At 43.6% G+C, this 19,378-nt stretch overlaps 1 protein-coding gene across 17 annotated transcripts in view; it reads right to left on the reverse strand.

Moving 5' to 3' along the window:
• DLG1 (discs large MAGUK scaffold protein 1) overlaps positions 1-19,378 on the reverse strand; it is a 451,639-nt gene that overhangs the window by 21,479 nt on the left and 410,782 nt on the right. For 14 of the 17 annotated variants that reach the window (XM_077826706.1, XM_077826705.1, XM_077826704.1 and 11 more), the window contains 2 exons: positions 14,713-14,754; positions 429-479 (listed from right to left, as the gene is read on the reverse strand). In XM_077826706.1, coding sequence (XP_077682832.1) covers positions 429-479; positions 14,713-14,754 — 93 coding nt within the window. The remainder of the gene's footprint in view (positions 1-428; positions 480-14,712; positions 14,755-19,378) is intronic. The other 3 variants (XM_077826707.1, XM_077826694.1, XM_077826693.1) reach the window with 1 other exon arrangement.

Raw genomic sequence — 19,378 nt, forward strand, 5'->3', positions numbered from 1 at the left:
TTACCAGGAGCGGCTTTGGCGTGGCAGCGGCGTGCATCGGTGCTAGGGCAGGCTCCCTGCCTGCCTGCCCTAGCCCTGCACTGCTCCCGGAAGTGGCCAGCACCACGTCCCTGCAGCACCTGGTGGAGTGGGGCAGAGGGGTCCGCATGCTGCCCTTGCCTGTGGGTGCCTCCCCTGAAGCTCCCATTGGCTGTTGTTCCCCGTTCCTGGCCAATGGGAGCTGCGGGGGGCGGTGCTGGCTGCTTTTGGGAGCAGTGCGGGGCCTGCGGTGCCATGGGGTGGCAATCCTGTGGTCTGGATCCAAAGCCCCGAGGGGCCAGATCCGGCCCATGGGCCGTAGTCTGCCCACCCCTGCTCTAGGGACACTTGGAACATTTTGATATCTCAACAAATATATATATTTTTTAAATTTAATAGGTTCTACAAACCTTCCTGTTGGCTGACTGGTTCGTAAGACAGGACGTATTCTTCTTGTCCACCTAAAAATTTAAACATATACGTAAGGAAATTTGCTGAAGTGGTAAGTAGCTTTTGTTTTAAAAAATTTGGCATACATGTAAAAAATTTTAGTCCTTTAATGAAAGAAAATTAGATCAGAAAATCCTCAACAAAATATATGTCATGATAATACTGATGAAGGAAGTTCTCTATAGAGTGATACATCAGAAAAATCACAAAGATAATCCAAACAAAAATTTCATAATAAAATGGACATACCCGTTTTATTAAATACATAAAGTGTGAATAACCTTATTTACAGCATGAAGATTTTTATGGGAAATGCTGTAAATTTACATGAAGCATGAGATAAGAGAAGTTTTAGGCGCTATTAAATGCTCTTGCAAATGTTTTACTGAACACAATGCATGCATGCTGTCATTCATTGCTAGATGCAGAAGCACTTGCATTGAGATCCTTTCTACACTAGAAGGGCCAGCATTTAGACTGTAGATTTTCTTGTTTTATATTTAAACAAAAAATGCCCAAAACTTGTATACAAATGTCTTAAACTGTTGCATAAGCTTTTTCATAAATTGATATTTAGCCAAAATATCTTTATATAGTACAGTTCTTAATTAAGAAAAGGCATTTTTATACTGTATATGCAAAATAATGCTTATCAACACATTTTATTTGTGACAAAAGAATTTTAAATTTGAACTAGGAAAGATGTAAATACTGAAACTGTTCTCAGCTCCAGAAAGCACATCAGCAGTGAATGAGATAAAAACATAACTTAATACTGACCTTCAACAGCTGCAAGCTTTTAAAATGTCAAATGCAAGGATCTGAAATATACTTCAGCTGCCATCACTGCACTATTAAAAAGTTTAGTGTTCAACATGATGAAAAGCTCTCACAACAAAATTTTATTAAAATCTATTAATCAAGTCAACTAATTGACAGACTATAAAATTAAAAATTTAAAAGCTAGAAATTCAGATTACACATTAATTATTCTTTAAACAAGATATCCTTTTGAATGTTCAACTAATACAACTAATTTGCTTGGCTAATTTTTGGAGAATTCACTGAAGTTCACCAGACACATTTATGTGTAATAAGTGATCCTAATGCTGCTACAATGCAATTGTATATCAATGGATGACATCTGAAGGTCTTTCTAAATTCATATATTGCTATAAATATTCCCCTACCCTCTTTTATTTCAAAGCAAAGAGCATGCTTTTTTAAAAAAAACGAAGTTTGTAATCTCAGAGGAAATGGACATTACTTACCTCCCACTGGAGGTTCTTCAAGATGTGTGGTCCTATCTGTATTTCACATGTGGGTATGTATGGACACCAGGCACCTGAGTCTGGAAATTCTAGCAAATAGGGTCCATTGGTCCACACATGTGCCACAGATTGTCTTGTGCTCTGAACCGAGGGCATGAAGGGCAGCACAGACTGACACCTGTCCAGTTCCTTTTCTTAGCGCAAATCTAGACATGATCCACAGCAGAGGGGGCAGAAGGGACAGATGGCAGATAGAGGACCACACATCTTGAAGAACCACCATTCCAGTTATAAGTAACCAACCTTCATTTCTTCTTCAAGTGATGTCCTCTATGTGTATTCCACACGTGGAAGATTAGTAGGCAGTATTCAAGGAGGAAATGATGGGATGCAGATGTTATGGCTTTCTGCAAGATTGCTGTCCTCACAGCTGTATCTGTAGTAGAAGACTGGACCAAAGCAGTGTATTGTAAAAGCCTGTAAGGAGCTCCAGGTAGCTGCCCTATATTTTTCTACTAAAGGTATGTCTCACAAAGATGCTGTAGAGGTTGCTTGTACTCTGGTGAAATGGGCTGTCACTAGGGCATCACTTGGGATCTCAAGCAGGTGGCTGTGAAGTATAAAAAATTTACCTCATGTTTCCCGAAATTTTCTAACTAAAACAGCAATTCTGCAGCAGATTGGAGTGTCTTGTTCTGTGGGGTGGGGTGGGGGGGTGACTAGAATCCACACCTGCTATGGAGGCCATGCAGGCAGGAGGTGGAGTTTAGGGGCTGGGGGTGTAGAGTAGGATGAAGAGACTTGGCAGGGGGGAGGTAGATCCCAGCAGAGGGATAATGTTGGGGTAGACACCCTGAGATTGGGTCGTGGGTATAGAGGATGGAGTTGGGTGAGCCAAGAGGGGTAGGGGACGGGCCTTAACAGATGTAATAGGATTGGTGGTTTTCTGTGCCATCCCCCCACCCCATGGTAGCATCCTCTGGTGGCCAGGCTGGCCCTTCACTCCAGCCAAATGCCTGGGACTAAGCCAGCCCAGCCCTGCCCCATGCTGCCTCAGGCATTACTAGGAGATGGCAGCAGAGTCCTGGGTGGCACCTGCACAGGCTGTGCAATAAAAAAAGGCCTGGCAACCCTGTTCCCCAGGCCATCACCCCAGTACCCCTTTCCCAGAGCCCGCTCCAAGTCTTCGCGTTACCTCTTCTCTACGGACAGCATGCAGGGAAACCTAGAAAGGCAGCACCACCCCTGCTGATCATTAGTAGTAGCAGCCCGAGCGCCTCTGCCACTGCCGGGGGAAAGGAGGGAAAGGGAGCCTTACCTGCTCCGCACTGCCCTGCCTCTGAGGCCACCCCAGCAGCAGAACTACCAGTCTGGGGACACTGTTCTACCAAGTCTGCCAGGAGTGAGTGTTGGGGGAGGGCTTCACCCCCCTCCACTCCCTGCGGTGGCACTCAGACTCTCACGGCCTCTGCGGGAGGGAAGGGGAGAATGCGAGAGTTGATAGCAAAGGGTAATGCAGGCTGAAATCCATTTAGAGAGCCTCAGGGCAGATACAGCTTGACTCTCTACCTCTCTGTTCTGGTAATAAAAAGCCTGGGTGTTTTTCTAATTGCTTTTGTTTTTTGCAGATAAAAGGCCAGTGCCTGTCTGATGTTTTAGGAGTGAAGACTTCACTCCTCACTGGAGGCCTGCAGCTTTGGAAAAAATATCAGTAAGTAGTTAGTTTGACTGATAAGAAACTCTGTAATTACTTTAGGGGAGAATTTTTGGGAGAAGGCAAAGAAAGACCTTTGCTTTATGAAAAGTAGTAAATAGTGGATCTGCCATGAGTGCTCCCAGCTTGCTCACCCTTCTGGTTCATGTGATGGGGCCTAGGAAGGCAACTTGCATCCTGTGATGGGTGGCTAATAATTTGAAAGGAAGTTTAGTAAGAGCTGACAGAAGGAGGTTGAGGGCCCACTGAAACATTGGCCTTACCAATTGTGGAAAAGATCTAACAAGTCCTTAAAGGAATCTAGTTGTCAGAGGATGAGTGAAAATAGTGTGATCCTCAATAGGAGGCTGAACAGCACTGATTACTGTCCGATGGATCCAAAGCTAACAGAGAGAGACCTGACATCTTAAGAGTAAGTAGGTAATTTAGGATAGCAGGGATCCCAGCGGACTCTGGAGATAACTGGTGTTGTGATGACCAAGAGGAGAAATGTTTCCATTTGGCTTAATAACTTTTTATAGTCGAATCCTTTCTGCTCTGGTTGAGGATGGACTGAACCGCTATTGAGCATGAAAGCTCTACATGTGATGTCTATCCAAATACAATACCAGGCCTTGTGTTGCACTGGCACTGGTTTGGGATGCCTTATTGTGCCATTGTATTAAATCAACAGATCCAGAAATGGTCAGATGTCGATGGGTGGACAGGTCAAAATTCTCAGGAGGTCTGAGAATCAGCCCTGACTTGTCCAACTGAGCTCAATAAGGATGACCTGAGCTCTGTCATGACAGATCTTTTGCAGGACTTGTGGTATCAGAGGGACCGGATAGGAGGTCCCTTCAGGGTAATAGAAGGGAGCTGCCCTTTGAGCCTAAGCGCAGAGCATTCTGGAGTAGTAAAAAAGACGTTTTCTGTTCTCTTTTGAGGCAAGCAGATCTCATGACAGTGTTTTCCCTACTGGCTGAAGATGAAGAGAACAAAATTGTGAATCTCCCACTCGTGGTCTGTTGAAATATATCTGCTGAGTGTCTGCTAGGGAGTTCTACATGCCTAGTAGATACACCGCTAAGAGAGCGATGTGATGTCTGATAGTCAACGTCAAGTTGGTGTATCTCCACATGGAGAGGGAGTGATCTTGTTTCTCCCCTGCTTGTTTACACAGAAGACAGTTGACATATTATCTGATATTACTTGCATGTGACAGGATCAGGAGCAGAAGGAATGTAATGCAGGTCCAACGGACTGCCCTTAGTTCCAGTAAGCTGATGTACATCCCAGCCTCTTGATGGGTCCAAATCCTGGTGTGGTATGATTGTTTGTTTGTAAGAGCTCCCCAACCCAATAGGGAGGCATCCGACTATAGTTGCCTCTGATATAGGAGTCAGGAAAGGAAATCCCATCCCAACTTTCTCCAGCTTTGTCCACCAGGTGAGAGAGACCAAAACCTTGTCTGGAACTGTTACTTTGGCACTGACTTTGTCTTTTTCTGGTGAGTAGATGGATTGAAGCCAAGTCTGTAAACAGCAGAGTTGGAGCCTGGCAATTGGTGTAATGTGGATTCATGAGTCCATGTGGCCAAGGAGGGACAGGCAAGCCCCGACAGTGGTATGAGGTTTGAGGGTGATGTGACATTCTCCACTCCAAGTACCCGATACTTACCATATTGATGTAATTATATGTTTTGTACAAAGTATGCCTTGTGAGGTATCATTCTAAAAGTCTTGATCTGCTAAACATTAATATATCATTGGATTGTATGTGCTGTCATAGTATGCGAAGTTATAAATTTTGGCTATGCATGTGTTATTGAAAGATGTTGTGAAGTTGGAAACACCCAGAACTAGCCTTTCAGGTATCTAGACAGTGCTAGTGGCCCATCAACAAAGACAGTGGACCATAGAAGAGCATATTCTCAGACAGCCTATGGATAATGGATGCTGTGACTCAGCAAGGCATGCAAGGGCATGTGACCAGACCACATGACACTGAACTCCATTTTGGTACCTGTATTTTTCCACAAAGGGGCTGGTAACTTGGCTTAGAACAAAGGGGAGAGTCTTGCCATATGGAGAGACTATGAAAGATGGGGAGCGACATCATTTTGGAGGCTCACTCCCCCCACAAGAGAACACCTGGAAACACCTGAAGAACAAAGACTGAACTGGGAGAAGTGCTGGTCCCAGGCTAAAGTGATTTCTAGACTGTGTATAGAAGCTTGGTGGACTGCTTGTATCATCAGTCAGGGTGAGATATTGCTGATTCAAATCCTATCTAGTATATTAGGCTTAGATTGCAGTTTTGTTTATTTGCTAGCTAATCCACTTTGATCTCATAGAATCATAGAATATCAGGGTTGGAAGGGACCCCTGAAGGTCATCTAGTCCAACCCCCTGCTCGAAGCAGGACCAATTCCCAGTTAAATCATCCCAGCCAGGGCTTTGTCAAGCCTGACCTTAAAAACTTCCAAGGAAGGAGATTCCACCACCTCCCTAGGCAACGCATTCCAGTGTTTCACCACCCTCTTAGTGAAAAAGTTTTTCCTAATATCCAATCTAAACCTCCCCCACTGCAACTTGAGACCATTACTCCTCGTTCTGTCATCTGCTACCATTGAGAACAGTCTAGAGCCATCCTCTTTGGAACCCCCTTTCAGGTAGTTGAAAGCAGCTATCAAATCCCACCTCATTCTTCTCTTCTGCAGGCTAAACAATCCCAGCTCCCTCAGCCTCTCCTCATAAGTCATGTGTTCTAGACCCCTAATCATTTTTGTTGCCCTTCGCTGGACTCTCTCCAATTTATCCACATCCTTCTTGTAGTGTGGGGCCCAATACTGGACACAGTACTCCAGATGAGGCCTCACGAATGTCGAATAGAGGGGGACGATCACGTCCCTCGATCTGCTCGCTATGCCCCTACTTATACATCCCAAAATGCCATTGGCCTTCTTGGCAACAAGGGCACACTGCTGACTCATATCCAGCTTCTCGTCCACTGTCACCCCTAGGTCCTTTTCCGCAGAACTGCTGCCTAGCCATTCGGTCCCTAGTCTGTAGCGGTGCATTGGATTCTTCCGTCCTAAGTGCAGGACCCTGCACTTATCCTTATTGAAACTCATCAGATTTCTTTTGGCCCAATCCTCCAATTTGTCTAGGTCCTTCTGTATCCTATCCCTCCCCTCCAGCGTATCTACCACTCCTCCCAGTTTAGTATCGTCCGCAAATTTGCTGAGAGTGCAATTCACACCATCCTCCAGATCATTTATGAAGATATTGAACAAAACCGGCCCCAGGACCGACCCCTGGGGCACTCCACTTGACACCGGCTGCCAACTAGACATGGAGCCATTGATCACTACCCGTTGAGCCCGACAATCTAGCCAGCTTTCTACCCACCTAATAGTGCATTCATCCAGCCCATACTTCCTTAACTTGCTGACAAGAATACTGTGGGAGACCGTGTCAAAAGCTTTGCTAAAGTCAAGAAACAATACATCCACTGCTTTCCCTTCATCCACAGAACCAGTAATCTCATGATAAAAGGCGATTAGATTAGTCAGGCATGACCTTCCCTTGGTGAATCCATGCTGGCTGTTCCTGATCACTTTCCTCTCATGCAAGTACTTCAGGATTGATTCTTTGAGGACCTGCTCCATGATTTTTCCAGGGACTGAGGTGAGGCTGACTGGCCTGTAGTTCCCAGGATCCTCCTTCTTCCCTTTTTTAAAGATTGGCACTACATTAGCCTTTTTCCAGTCATCCGGGACTTCCCCGGTTCGCCACGAGTTTTCAAAGATAATGGCCAATGGCTCTGCAATCACAGCCGCCAATTCCTTCAGCACTCTTGGATGCAACTCGTCCGGCCCCATGGACTTGTGCACGTCCAGCTTTTCTAAATAGTCCCTAACCACCTCTATCTCCACAGAGGGCTGGCCATCTCTTCCCCATTTTGTGATGCCCAGTGCAGCAGTCTGGGAGCTGACCTTGTTAGTGAAAACAGAGGCAAAAAAAGCATTGAGTACATTAGCTTTTTCCGCATCCTCTGTCACTAGGTTGCCTCCCTCATTCATTAAGGGGCCTACACTTTCCTTGGCTTTCTTCTTGTTGCCAACATACCTGAAGAAACCCTTCTTGTTACTCTTGACATCTCTCGCTAGCTGCAGCTCCAGGTGCGATTTGGCCCTCCTAATTTCATTCCTACATGCCCGAGCTATATTTTTATACTCTTCCCTGGTCATATGTCCAACCTTCCACTTCTTGTAAGCTTCTTTTTTATGTTTAAGATCCGTTAGGATTTCACCGTTAAGCCAAGCTGGTCGCCTGCCATATTTACTATTCTTTCGACTCATTGGGATGGTTTGTCCCTGTAACCTCAACAGGGATTCCTTGAAATACAGCCAGCTCTCCTGGACTCCTTTCCCCTTCAAGTTAGTCCCCCAGGGGATCCTGGCCATCCGTTCCCTGAGGGAGTCGAAGTCTGCTTTCCTGAAGTCCAGGGTCCGTATCCTGCTGCTTACCTTTCTTCCCTGCGTCAGGATCCTGAACTCAACCAACTCATGGTCACTGCCTCCCAGGTTCCCATCCACTTTTGCTTCCCCCACTAATTCTACCCGGTTTGTGAGCAGCAGGTCAAGAAAAGCGCCCCCCCTAGTTGGCTCCTCTAGCACTTGCGCCAGGAAATTGTCCCCTACGCTTTCCAAAAACTTCCTGGATTGTCTATGCACCGCAGTATTGCTCTCCCAGCAGATATCAGGAAAATTAAAGTCACCCATGAGAATCAGGGCATGCGATCTAGTAGCTTCCGTGAGCTGCCGGAAGAAAGCCTCATCCACCTCATCGCCTGGTCCGGTGGTCCATAGCAGACTCCCACCACTACATCACTCTTGTTGCACACACTTCTAAACTTAATCCAGAGACACTCAGGTTTTTCTACAGTTTCGTACCGGAGCTCTGAGCAGTCATACTGCTCCCTTACATACAGTGCTACTCCCACACCTTTTCTGCCCTGCCTGTCCTTCCTGAACAGTTTATAACCATCCATGACAGTACTCCAGTCATGTGAGTTATCCCACCAAGTCTCTGTGATTCCAATCACATCATAGTTCCTTGACATCACCAGGACCTTAAGTGATCTGTTCGCTATCACTTAATTAACTACAGAAAGATAGATTTTAACTTGTTTTGTTTTATCTTAACCAGTGTGTTTTTGAGTGAAGTGTTTGGGAAAAATCTCAGCTCAGTTAACAAAGGCGTTGTGCATATTCCTCTCCACGTAGAGGGAGAGGCGAACTGGGTAATACATTCATACTGGTCAGGTTTTTGACCAGGGCAGGACGGTACAGCTCTGAGGTCCTAGGCTGGGGATTTGGGGGTATTAGAGAGGGTAATAGCCTCCTATTGTTGATTCATGCAGTGGCTGGACAGAGCCGGCATGCAACTGCAGCTGGGTATGTCCCTGCCTGTGTGACTGCTGGTGGGAGTGTAGGACTAGGAGTGGTCTGCAGCTTGTCACAGCAGCACAGTGCGAGAGGAAACCCAGGCTGGTAAGTCAGAGGGGCACAGTGGTACCCCAGTTCCAGTCGCACTCTCGGGGTGACTCGTCACCATGGTAAATATGGGCTACTTTGGAGTGCAGAATGTCAAGGTGATGTGTTTTATTAGATTGCTCATGATGTGGAATCTCTCAGTGGGAAGATAGGCTCTTGCTGCAGTCAAATCCATGGTTGCTCCTATGAAGCCCAAGGTCCTCATAGGCGTCAGAGTAGACTTTTTGTAGTGATGGAAATTCCCAGGGAAGATGGAGTAGGAATGCTGTTGCTGACTAGCCTTCTGTGATGGACCTGTCTGTCGGAAGCCAGTTACTGAGATACAGAATGATAGTAAAACTATTTCATCTCATCCAAGCTGCTACTACCGAAAGAACATTTGTGAAGACTCTGAGTGATGCAGCTAGTGTGAATAGAAGGACTCTGAATTGGAAATGGTCCTGCCCAATGAAGAATCTAGGAAATCTTCTGTGAGAAAGGTGAATATCTGTATGAAAATGAACATCCTTCACGTTGAGGGCTGCAAACTAAGTGCCCTCTTCCAGAAAGGGGATTATTGATGCCAGTGTGACTGTGAGGAATTTCCAGATGAATACATTCAGTTGGCATAAGTCGAGAATCAGTCTCCTTCCATTGGATTTTCTTGGGACCAAGAAATATGGCGAGTAGAACCCAGTCCCTTGATACTGAGGAGGCACTGGTTCTAAAGCCTCTTTCTGAAGAAGAGAGTTTACCTCTTGACGCAGAATTTCCTCCTGAGCGTGGTCCCTGAGAAGGGGCCCGAAAGGTGGTTTGTGGTGGGCAGGCAAGATAAACTCAATTGCACAGTGTTGGTGGTTATGATGTTTAGTACTCACCTGTCTATAGTTATTTCTGCCCAGTTGAGAGCAAAGTAGTAAGGTGACCACCAAAGGCAGGGGGAGTAATGATGCATGGCATCAATGTCAGCATGCTGTCCTCAACCGTATCATCTAAAGAACCCTTTGGTTATTGGGTGGTGGTTGTAGAGGTAGAAGCAGCCATATATCTAGGTCTTTGAGTCCTTTGCTTCTTACATGGAGGTTCATGTGACTGATGATAGAACACCTAAGGAGGTGGTCTGGGTGTATAGTGTTGCTTATGATGATTCCTCTTGGGGGCTGGGGTGTAAATGTCCAGGGAGTATAAGTTTGTTCTAGGGACTTTTAGAGTGCGCAAAGACTTCTCAGTCTTTGCATTTAAAAAGGCTAGACTCACCAAAGGAAAGGTTCTTGATGGTATTCTGGACATCCTTGGGGAACCCTGAAGATTGCAACCATAACTCCTTAGGACTACAACTGTGTTGATGGCTCTAGAGATAGTATCAGCTGTGTCAACTGCCCCTTGAAGTGATGTTTTGGTCATCAGCCTGCCTCTGACAATGAGGGCTTGGAACTGGGCTCTGTCTTGCTAGGGAAGTTTGCCTTTAAATTCTGTACGTTTGGCATAATTAAGGAAATTATATTTTGCATCATTGCCTGGTAGTCAGCAGCTCTGAATTAGAGACTAGCTGAAGAGAATACCTTCCTACCCCAAAGGAAGAGGCATTTAGTGACCTTATTAGTTGTGGGATTATTGGAATACTGAGCCCTGGACTTCTCTGTAGCTGATTGCACAGGTGTTGAGTACTGGATGGGTAAATATGGATTTAGCCCCTTTTGCTGGTACAAAATACCATTTCTCAGCTCTCTTTGGGGTAGGGCAACAAAAGGCAGGGGTGTGCCACAGTGATCTGGTGAATTTCATGATGGCTTGGTTAACTGGAAGGGCCACCCTCGAAAGGCCAGAGGGCTGGAAGGTGTCCAGTAGGCCCTGTTGTGTGTCTTGAATCTCTCTGATGTATCTGCAGCTCAGCTGCTACCCTTTGCAACAACTCCTGGTACAATTTGTGAACATCAGGTGGACAGTGGGATGAAGGGGCAACTGGCTCATCCAGTGAGGAGGATGATATACCATACAGACCAGACTTGATGTCTTCTTCCTCCACAAATTCTGATGGAGCCAGTTGTTATTGGCCAGGAGAGGATTCCTGCACACATCCCAGGCCTCTGTTGTTCGGCTCCTACAAGCCCCAATAAGACAAGCAGAGATCATCCAGAGGGGGAGGAACCAATGGCATCAGGAACCAGTAGTCCCCTGGAAAACCATATTTGGAAGGAGGCGGGAGATTCCAATACCTTTTTTGATCTCTGACTAACCATCCTCCCCTTTTGGGGGTGGGTGGAGGAGCCTCATCAGGAGCATCAGATTCACTTGACATGATAGGCACCTGTCCTACTGGCAGCATCGATGGAACCAGTGGGAGGACGTTAGTTATAGACATCATAGGGGCTGATATTCCTTCCCTCAGGGTGGTTTCCCTGGGTGCAGGAATGTCTCTACAAAGAGCTGGATCTGATAGCAAGGGAGATTGTGGGCAGGACTAAGTGAAGATACCTTCCAGCGAGGTGAAGTTTTCAGTCCTCCTTGGTACCTGGGGGGCTCCTGAGGAAGGTACCTGTGGATCAAAGTCATCCATAGGTCTAATGTTTGGGGGATCCTGCATGGAGAACATTGGAGCTGTTGGATGGGATCCCAGCATTGAAAGCCCAGACAGACGCATTGAGTTCCACTCCTCAAGTTTGTAGGATGGATCCAAAGCCAGAACCAACAACATCAGATCCTTCTCCTTTCATGCCTTTCGTTCTTGGACAGAAGATTTAGGGCTCACTGACTTTGACTGAGATGGAGAGGGGTCCTCTCTGAGACATATCTGGACAGAAATATGACTATGTTCATGACCTGTAGTCTCTTGGGAGAGTTTGTTAGGCTTAAGAGTTTTTGCCTCAACTCTGGAGCTTGCGCTCAGAGGGGTACTGCTCATTATTTGAGGTTGTTGTATGGGGTGGAGATGGGGTGTCTCCCTGGCCTGAATCTGAATGGGGTTTCAGAGCCTGCTCCATGAGGTGCTTCCACAGATGGAGCTCTCATCCGTCCTGAGTTCAGGGAGGGAAAGAATGGCAGATACTGCACTTTGTGGCAATATCCCAGCGCCAGTGGTCATCTCTGATGGAGAAGGAATGGGAACAGGGGAGACAGTTCTTGAACCCTGGAACTCTTGGCGTAATCCTCCTTCAGAAGGAGAAGCATCCCAAAGTGGGGAGTAACTAAAAACTAACTGTAAACTATAAAATATTAAAATACTAACTACTAAACTATTTACAAATTGTATTATAGTTTCACAAAAAAAGGAAGACTGAAATGGACATGGGATTCCAACTCAGGTCTTATGGCAGTAATGAGGAACTGGAGAGACGTTAATTCGCACTGCCCCTTCATGTCCTCAATTTGGAGCACAAGGAGATCTATTGTGCATGTGTAGATACTGCTCATTCGAATTTCTGGACTCAGATTCATAGATACCCATGTGTGGAATACACATAGGGACCATCACTTGAAGAAGAACTGTCTTTTATTTTATTTACTTTGTGGTCCGAGTCTATTATAGCAATAGATGAGTGCACATCAGTTTGAATTTTTTTCTTAGTAGTTAAGACAAGAAACATGCAACTTGGATAACTGAACACCTCAAAAAATAACTCATGCAAATGGACTTAGAGAAAGACAGTATATACTTTCAGAACCTCTTTTAGGCTAGAGAGAGAAACAAAGTCACTCAACTATCAACTCAGCTATAAGGGACTCCAGCTAATATGTAATGAAATACTTTTTGAAAGAAATCACTTTGCTATAAAGTCAAAAATCAGTTAAGCAAAACATTAAACAGAAACAGAAATAGCAAATATAAACAACCCACTGGTTGAGGGCAAAAAGTATATATTGTCAATACTGTTGAACACTTTAGAAAAACAGATATTAATAGAATGGACCTTTTGAACAACCATACTCATCTGTAATCAAGATAACTTTCATATTAGACAGCAGAAAGAAGAAATTAAAGAGGTAACTTTAATAAAAATAATCATTGCTTAGAATTACACATTCTGTTAAATTCCACAGAACATTTATACTGTGCATAAAGTTTTTGCCAATGAAGAATAAAGCCCAAATATCATCACCTATAATGAATCACCGATCATAATAGAAGCAGCACTGATGAAGTGACTGGAAAACTTAAGAAAACAGCAGCTTTCAAGAGACACTGGCAGGTTAATAAAACCCAGTTTTTTAAGAGTAAATTTACCTATGTGGCTAACATTACCAATTAGTTAACTTTTCTTCATCCTTGCTGTTTCTATTTTGTGTTACTCTGTTTCTACAATACACAGTTTTCTACAATACACAGTTTCGCTTTTGTTAATAGTTTCTTATCAATTTCACTTTCATTTTCTCAAGAGTGCAGCAATATCAGGGTTGCAAACACAGAGAATACTTGTTTGCTTAAAATATTTTCTATTAATAATATTTCTATTAGTAAAATTTTGTTTTGTACCAAAATTGACTTGGCAGTGTCCATTTAAAAGGATGCAGAGCTCCCAAACTCATTTACCTGTTGACCCATTCCCCTACCGTCTGTCCAAACTCTATAACAACAGTTACTAAAATATCTTTCAGGAATTTATACTTGGCAAACAGACAACAGGTGGTGAGCCGTGACTAAAACTCACAGTGCAAAGGTATGCCTGTCTGTTTTCTTCTTCAGCTCTATCTAATTTCCTGTATGTTTCATCTATCTGTTCTATTGTACCCTATGTCTTAATCCCCAAAATCACTGTGTTTGGGACAGTCCTGTGCCTGCTTGGAGCCTTAGTAATTTTGTTGGGTGGGGGTCTGGCCATATGAAATAAATTTCAGGATCGAAGCCCTGAATAGTAATCACTTTGGGAAAGGGACTATCTTTTTAACACTACTTTGTTCAGTGCCTAGCACAATGGGGCCCTAAATCCCTGTGTGGGCCTTAAGGTTCTACTGTAATAAAAACAACAATACTTAAACTCAGTCTAGTCTTTAAAATGTATCATGCAATTAGAATGAGACAGTCCAGGGGTTTCATTTAACAACATTAATTCTGGTGCTAAATACCAGTAATCCATTGTATAGCCTTTGAAGACAACTCAAAATAAGCAGCCCTATTTCACAAAACTACTAAGTAAAAGCTCGAAGAGAAGTAGAAATGAACGCTGACTTACCCTCACTTTCATTTAAAATATTTATATATTACACTTTTAAAAAAACAAGTATTCCATATTTAAGCATGCCATGACACACTGAATTTATCAGCTTACATTGTTAGTACAAAACTTACTAAGTGCTTGTCTACAGAAGAAAGCTGCACCAGTTTAACCAAATGTGATATTTTAAACTGATTTAGTTAAACTAGTACAAAAGATCAAGTGGACCCTCTTACTTCAGTTTAAACCAGGCTGATCTTGATTCGGTTTAAGTCAATTAGTCACTCTTATATCAAAATAAGAATGTCCACAAAGGGTTTGCACCAGTTCAACTAAATCTATTAGTAACAATCTATTTAAGTAAAAATGGTGCAACTTTGTGTTGACAAGGCCTAAGTACACTCAGTTATATAAACAGAAAAATTCTCAGCAACTCATCTGAGCAGATAAAATAAGACCACCTGATCAGCTCCAACTGCAATCCATGTTTATGTATCACGTGAATATCTGGAAAAAAATACCCAGACAAACCCAAACTTAAAGGTAGTAACAAGGATTCAAAATAAAGAAGGAACTTATAACACTTACGGTAACTACTTTCACTATCGCTGGCATTAGAAGTTACATGTTCTGAAATTGCAACAGAATGGAAAAATAATGAAAACACACTAAATGATGGGGGTTCAAAAGAAAAACTGACAAACATAATCAAGATGAAAGACAATACTGACACTGATCAAGGATATGAGACCCATAGATAATGCATAAAGTCTTAAGGTATTTCTGATCGCTCTAATCATTTAGCTCAATATTACACAAAAAGAACTGTAGTAATAAAAAGGAAACCATTAAACATTTTTCACATAAAAGTAAGACTATGAAAAAAATATAAATCCACGTTTCATGCCCAGTCCTGCAATCCTTGTGCATTTACCTCATGAGGAATTTTTGCTGTGCAAAAGCTGAAGGACCCCATCTTTAAGGTATGTTATTGTCCAAGCTTGTTACTAATGTAGGATGCACTCTAGAGACATGTCACTAATCTGCACGGAGAGTCTAGCAGCAGAAAATAATAGACTATATACTGAATATAGCAATTAGTTCAGTAGTAGATACTTTACTTTTTATGCTATGTTAATTAACCATTTATAATTTATCTGAGGTGCACTGCAGAATTAAGATCTACTTTGTTTTCTCTTTTGCTTTGAAGAACGTAACAGTCTTGTGCTGAGTATCAATGTGGAACTCACGCTTTTCACATAATAACCAACCCATTTTATGGGTTGTTTATCTTAATAAAAATGTGTTGTGTGGTTTATCTTAATTAAAAATGACTGATTTACCAGATGTGAAAGTTTCTATGCTATATGTTGTTTAAAAGTGAAATATACTTTGCTTTCCATTTTAGAGACTTAAGCACAGCAACAGTTTATTAACACAGGTGAAGGATGTACTGAAATATTAAACTGACATTTAACTTAGATGAATATTTACCTTTATTTTGTTGACAACTTTTGCAATTACTTATAATGATCACAATATTAAAATGCTTGCCATTTAGAGAATGCATAAAGGGTATATAAATCAGCTTTTGATACACTTTCAGATCAAAACAGAAGATGGAAGTTTACATGGGTAGGCTTTTTCTGTGTTCTCTTTATGTCTTAAAGAATAATATACATGTTTTAATAAGAATTTTCTCATTCCCTTCCCAGCTCAGCTTCTCATCCTACAGTGAATTACTAAGCCTGTACTTGCAAGCTTGTTGTCATGGAGAGTATTTGTGATCTCACAAATGCAGCATGGCTCCTTCACTCCAAGATCATAAAGAAAGTGGATTATGAAGGAGGGAATCCATGGTTGAAATATAAATAAGCTTTCAGTGATTTAGCAAATATAATAAAAGTAAGTTATGCACAGCATGACAGATAACCTGATTAATGTTTTCAATATAGCATCTGACCTAGAGGATTGAGTGATAGCATAGTGTTTTGCAAACGTATGCTCTGAGGCCCATATCTATCACAGGAATATTGTTCAAGAAGGCTATAGATGTAGCAATGGCATGTGCAGAGTGGGATCAGATCCCTGGTAGGTGTTCCTTGTTATGCAGTTGACAGCAGAGTTGGATACAAATAGAGGTCCATTTAGATAGTCTCTGGGTTGATATTGCACATCCCTTGGAGCATTCTGTTGTGGAAATAAATAGTCTTGAAGATTTCCAGAAGGGTTTGGTTCTTCCTAAGTAAAATGCTAAGGCTCGTCTGACATTGAGTCTATGTAGGATGACCTCTTGTGAGGTCCCATGTGGTTTTGGGTAAAACAAGGGAAGGTGTATGGGTTGGCTTAAACAGAAAGATGTTGATACCTTAGGCAAAAAATTTGGATGTCATCGCAGCGTGACCTTATCTTTAGTGAACACAGAGTAAGGGGGTTCTGCTATCAGTGCACCAATTTTGCTGGTGAAGTACCAGGTTCAAGTCCCATGGGGTTGTAGGTTGTTGGACTTCTCAGTACATGTTTTGTACACCAGTAAGGAAGTGTCTGTGATTGGGTGAGCAAAGACTGATGTTCCCTCCACCTTGTGGTGAAAACAAATGAGGAGTCCTTGTGGCACCTTAGACTAACAAACTTATTTGGGCATAAGCTTTCGTGGGCTACAGCCCACTTCATCAGATGCATGGAGTGGAAAATACAGTAGCAGGTATATTTATACATAGTACATGAAAAGATGGGCGTTGCCTTACCAGGTGCAGGGTCAGTCTAACGAGACAATTCAATTAATAGTAGAATACCAAGGGAGGAAAAATTACCACTACAAAAATGATGAGGGTGGCCCATTTCTAATAGTTGACAAGAAGGTGTGAGTAACAGTAGGGGGAAATTAGTATTGGGAAAATAGGTTTTGTAATGACTCATCCACTCCCAGTCTTTATTCAGGCCTAATTTGATGGTGTCCTGTTTGCAAATTAATTCCAGTTCTGCAGTTTCACGTTGGAGTCTGTTTTTGAAGTTTTTTTGTTGAAGAATTGCCACTTTTAAGTCTCTTATTGAGTGACCAGGGAGGTTGAAGTGTTCTCCTACTGGTTTTTGAATGTAATTCCTGATGTTAGATTTGTGTTGATTTATTCTTTTGCGTAGAGAGCGGTGGATCATCTGCTATTTAAGAATATGTTTCACTCATTCTGTACATGCTAATTTGTCATGTTGGAACCACGTAGGAGCCATGGGATGATTTAGTTGGGGATCGGTCCTGCTTTGAGCAGGGGGTTGGACTAGATGATCTCCTGAGGTCCCTTCCAACCCTGATATTCTATGATTCTATGCTTTGAGGTGAAGTTTCTCTGGATTTGGGTGGAGAGTCCGATCTCCGTTCTGTGAGAGGAGATCCACCAGCAGGGGAAGAGCTCATAGAGCACATACTTCCAGGTGCAACAGGAACCTAGTTTGTAAGGGAACCTAGTTTGTCTTGGCCACGTTGGAACAATCAGTATGACATGGGCCCTGTAGTTCCTTATCTTGTGAATGAATCATAGAATATCAGGGTTGGAAGGGACCTCAGGAGGTCATCTAGTCCAACCTCCTGCTCAAAAGCAGGACCCATACCCAATTAAATCATCCCAGCCAGGGCTTTGTCAAGCCTGACCTTAAAAACTTCTAAGGAAGGAGATTCCACCACCTCCCTAGGCAACGCATTCCAGTGTTTCACCACCCTCCTAGTGAAAAAATTTTTCCTAATATCCAACCTGAACCTCCCCCACTGCAACTTGAGACCATTACTCCTTCTCCTGTCCTCTTCCACCATTGAGAATAGTCTAGAACCATCCTCTCTGGAACTACCTCTCAGGTAGTTGAAAGCAGTTATCAAATCCCCCCTCATTCTTCTCTTCTGCAGACTAAACAATCCCAGTTCCCTCAGCCTCTCCTCATAACTCATGTGTTCCAGACCCCTAATCATTTTTGTTGCCCTTCGCTGGACTCTCTCCAATTTATCCACATCCTTCTTGTAGTGTGGGGCCCAAAACTGGACACAGTACTCCAGATGAGGCCTCACCAATGTCAAATAGAGGGGGACGATCACATCCCTCGATCTGCTCGCTATTCCTCTACTTATACATCCCAAAATGCCATTGGCCTTCTTGGCAAGAAGGGCACACTGCTGGCTCATATCCAGCTTCTTGTCCACTGTCACCCCTAGGTCCTTTTCCGCAGAACTGCTGCCTAGCCATTCGGTCCCTAGTCTGTAGCTGTGCATTGGATTCTTCCGTCCTAAGTGCAGGACCCTGCACTTATCCTTATTGAAACTCATCAGATTTCTTTTGGCCCAATCCTCCAATTTGTCTAGGTCCCTCTGTATCCTATCCCTGCCCTCCAGCATATCTACCACTCCTCCCAGTTTAGTATCAACCGCAAATTTGCTGAGAGTGCAATCCACACCACCCTCCAGATCATTTATGAAGATATTGAACAAAACCGGCCCCAGGACCGACCCCTGGGGCACTCCACTTGACACCGGCTGCCAACTAGACATGGAGCCATTGATCACTACCCGTTGAGCCCGACAATCTAGCCAACTTTCTACCCACCTTATGGTGCATTCATCCAGCCCATACTTCCTTAACTTGCTGACAAGAATACTGTGGGAGACCGTGTCAAAAGCTTTGCTAAAGTCAAGATACAATACATCCACTGCTTTCCCTTCATCCACAGAACCAGTAATCTCATCATAGAAGGCTATTAGATTAGTCAGGCATGACCTTCCCTTGGTGAATCCATGCTGACTGTTCCTGATCACTTTCCTCTCATGTAAGTGCTTCAGGATTGATTCTTTGAGGACCTGCTCCATGATTTTTCCGGGGACTGAAGTGAGGCTGACTGGCCTGTAGTTCCCAGGATCCTCCTTCTTCCCTTTTTTAAAGATTGGCACTACATTAGCCTTTTTCCAGTCATCCGGGACTTCCCCCGTTCGCTACGAGTTTTCAAAGATAATGGCCAATGGCTCTGCAATCACAGCCGCCAGTTCCTTTAGCACTCTCGGATGCAACTCATCCGGCCCCATGGACTTGTGCATGTCCAGTTTTTCTAAATAGTCCCTAACCACCTCTTTCTCCACAGAGGGCTGGCCATCTATTCCCCATGTTGTGATGCCCAGCACAGCAGTCTGGGAGCTGACCTTGTTAGTGAAGACAGAGAAAAAAAAAAGCATTGAGTACATTAGCTTTTTCCACATCCTCCGTCACTAGGTTGCCTCCCT

The sequence above is a fragment of the Eretmochelys imbricata genome, chromosome 9, assembly GCF_965152235.1.
Source record: "Eretmochelys imbricata isolate rEreImb1 chromosome 9, rEreImb1.hap1, whole genome shotgun sequence".
Classification (NCBI taxonomy): Eukaryota; Metazoa; Chordata; order Testudines; family Cheloniidae; genus Eretmochelys; species Eretmochelys imbricata.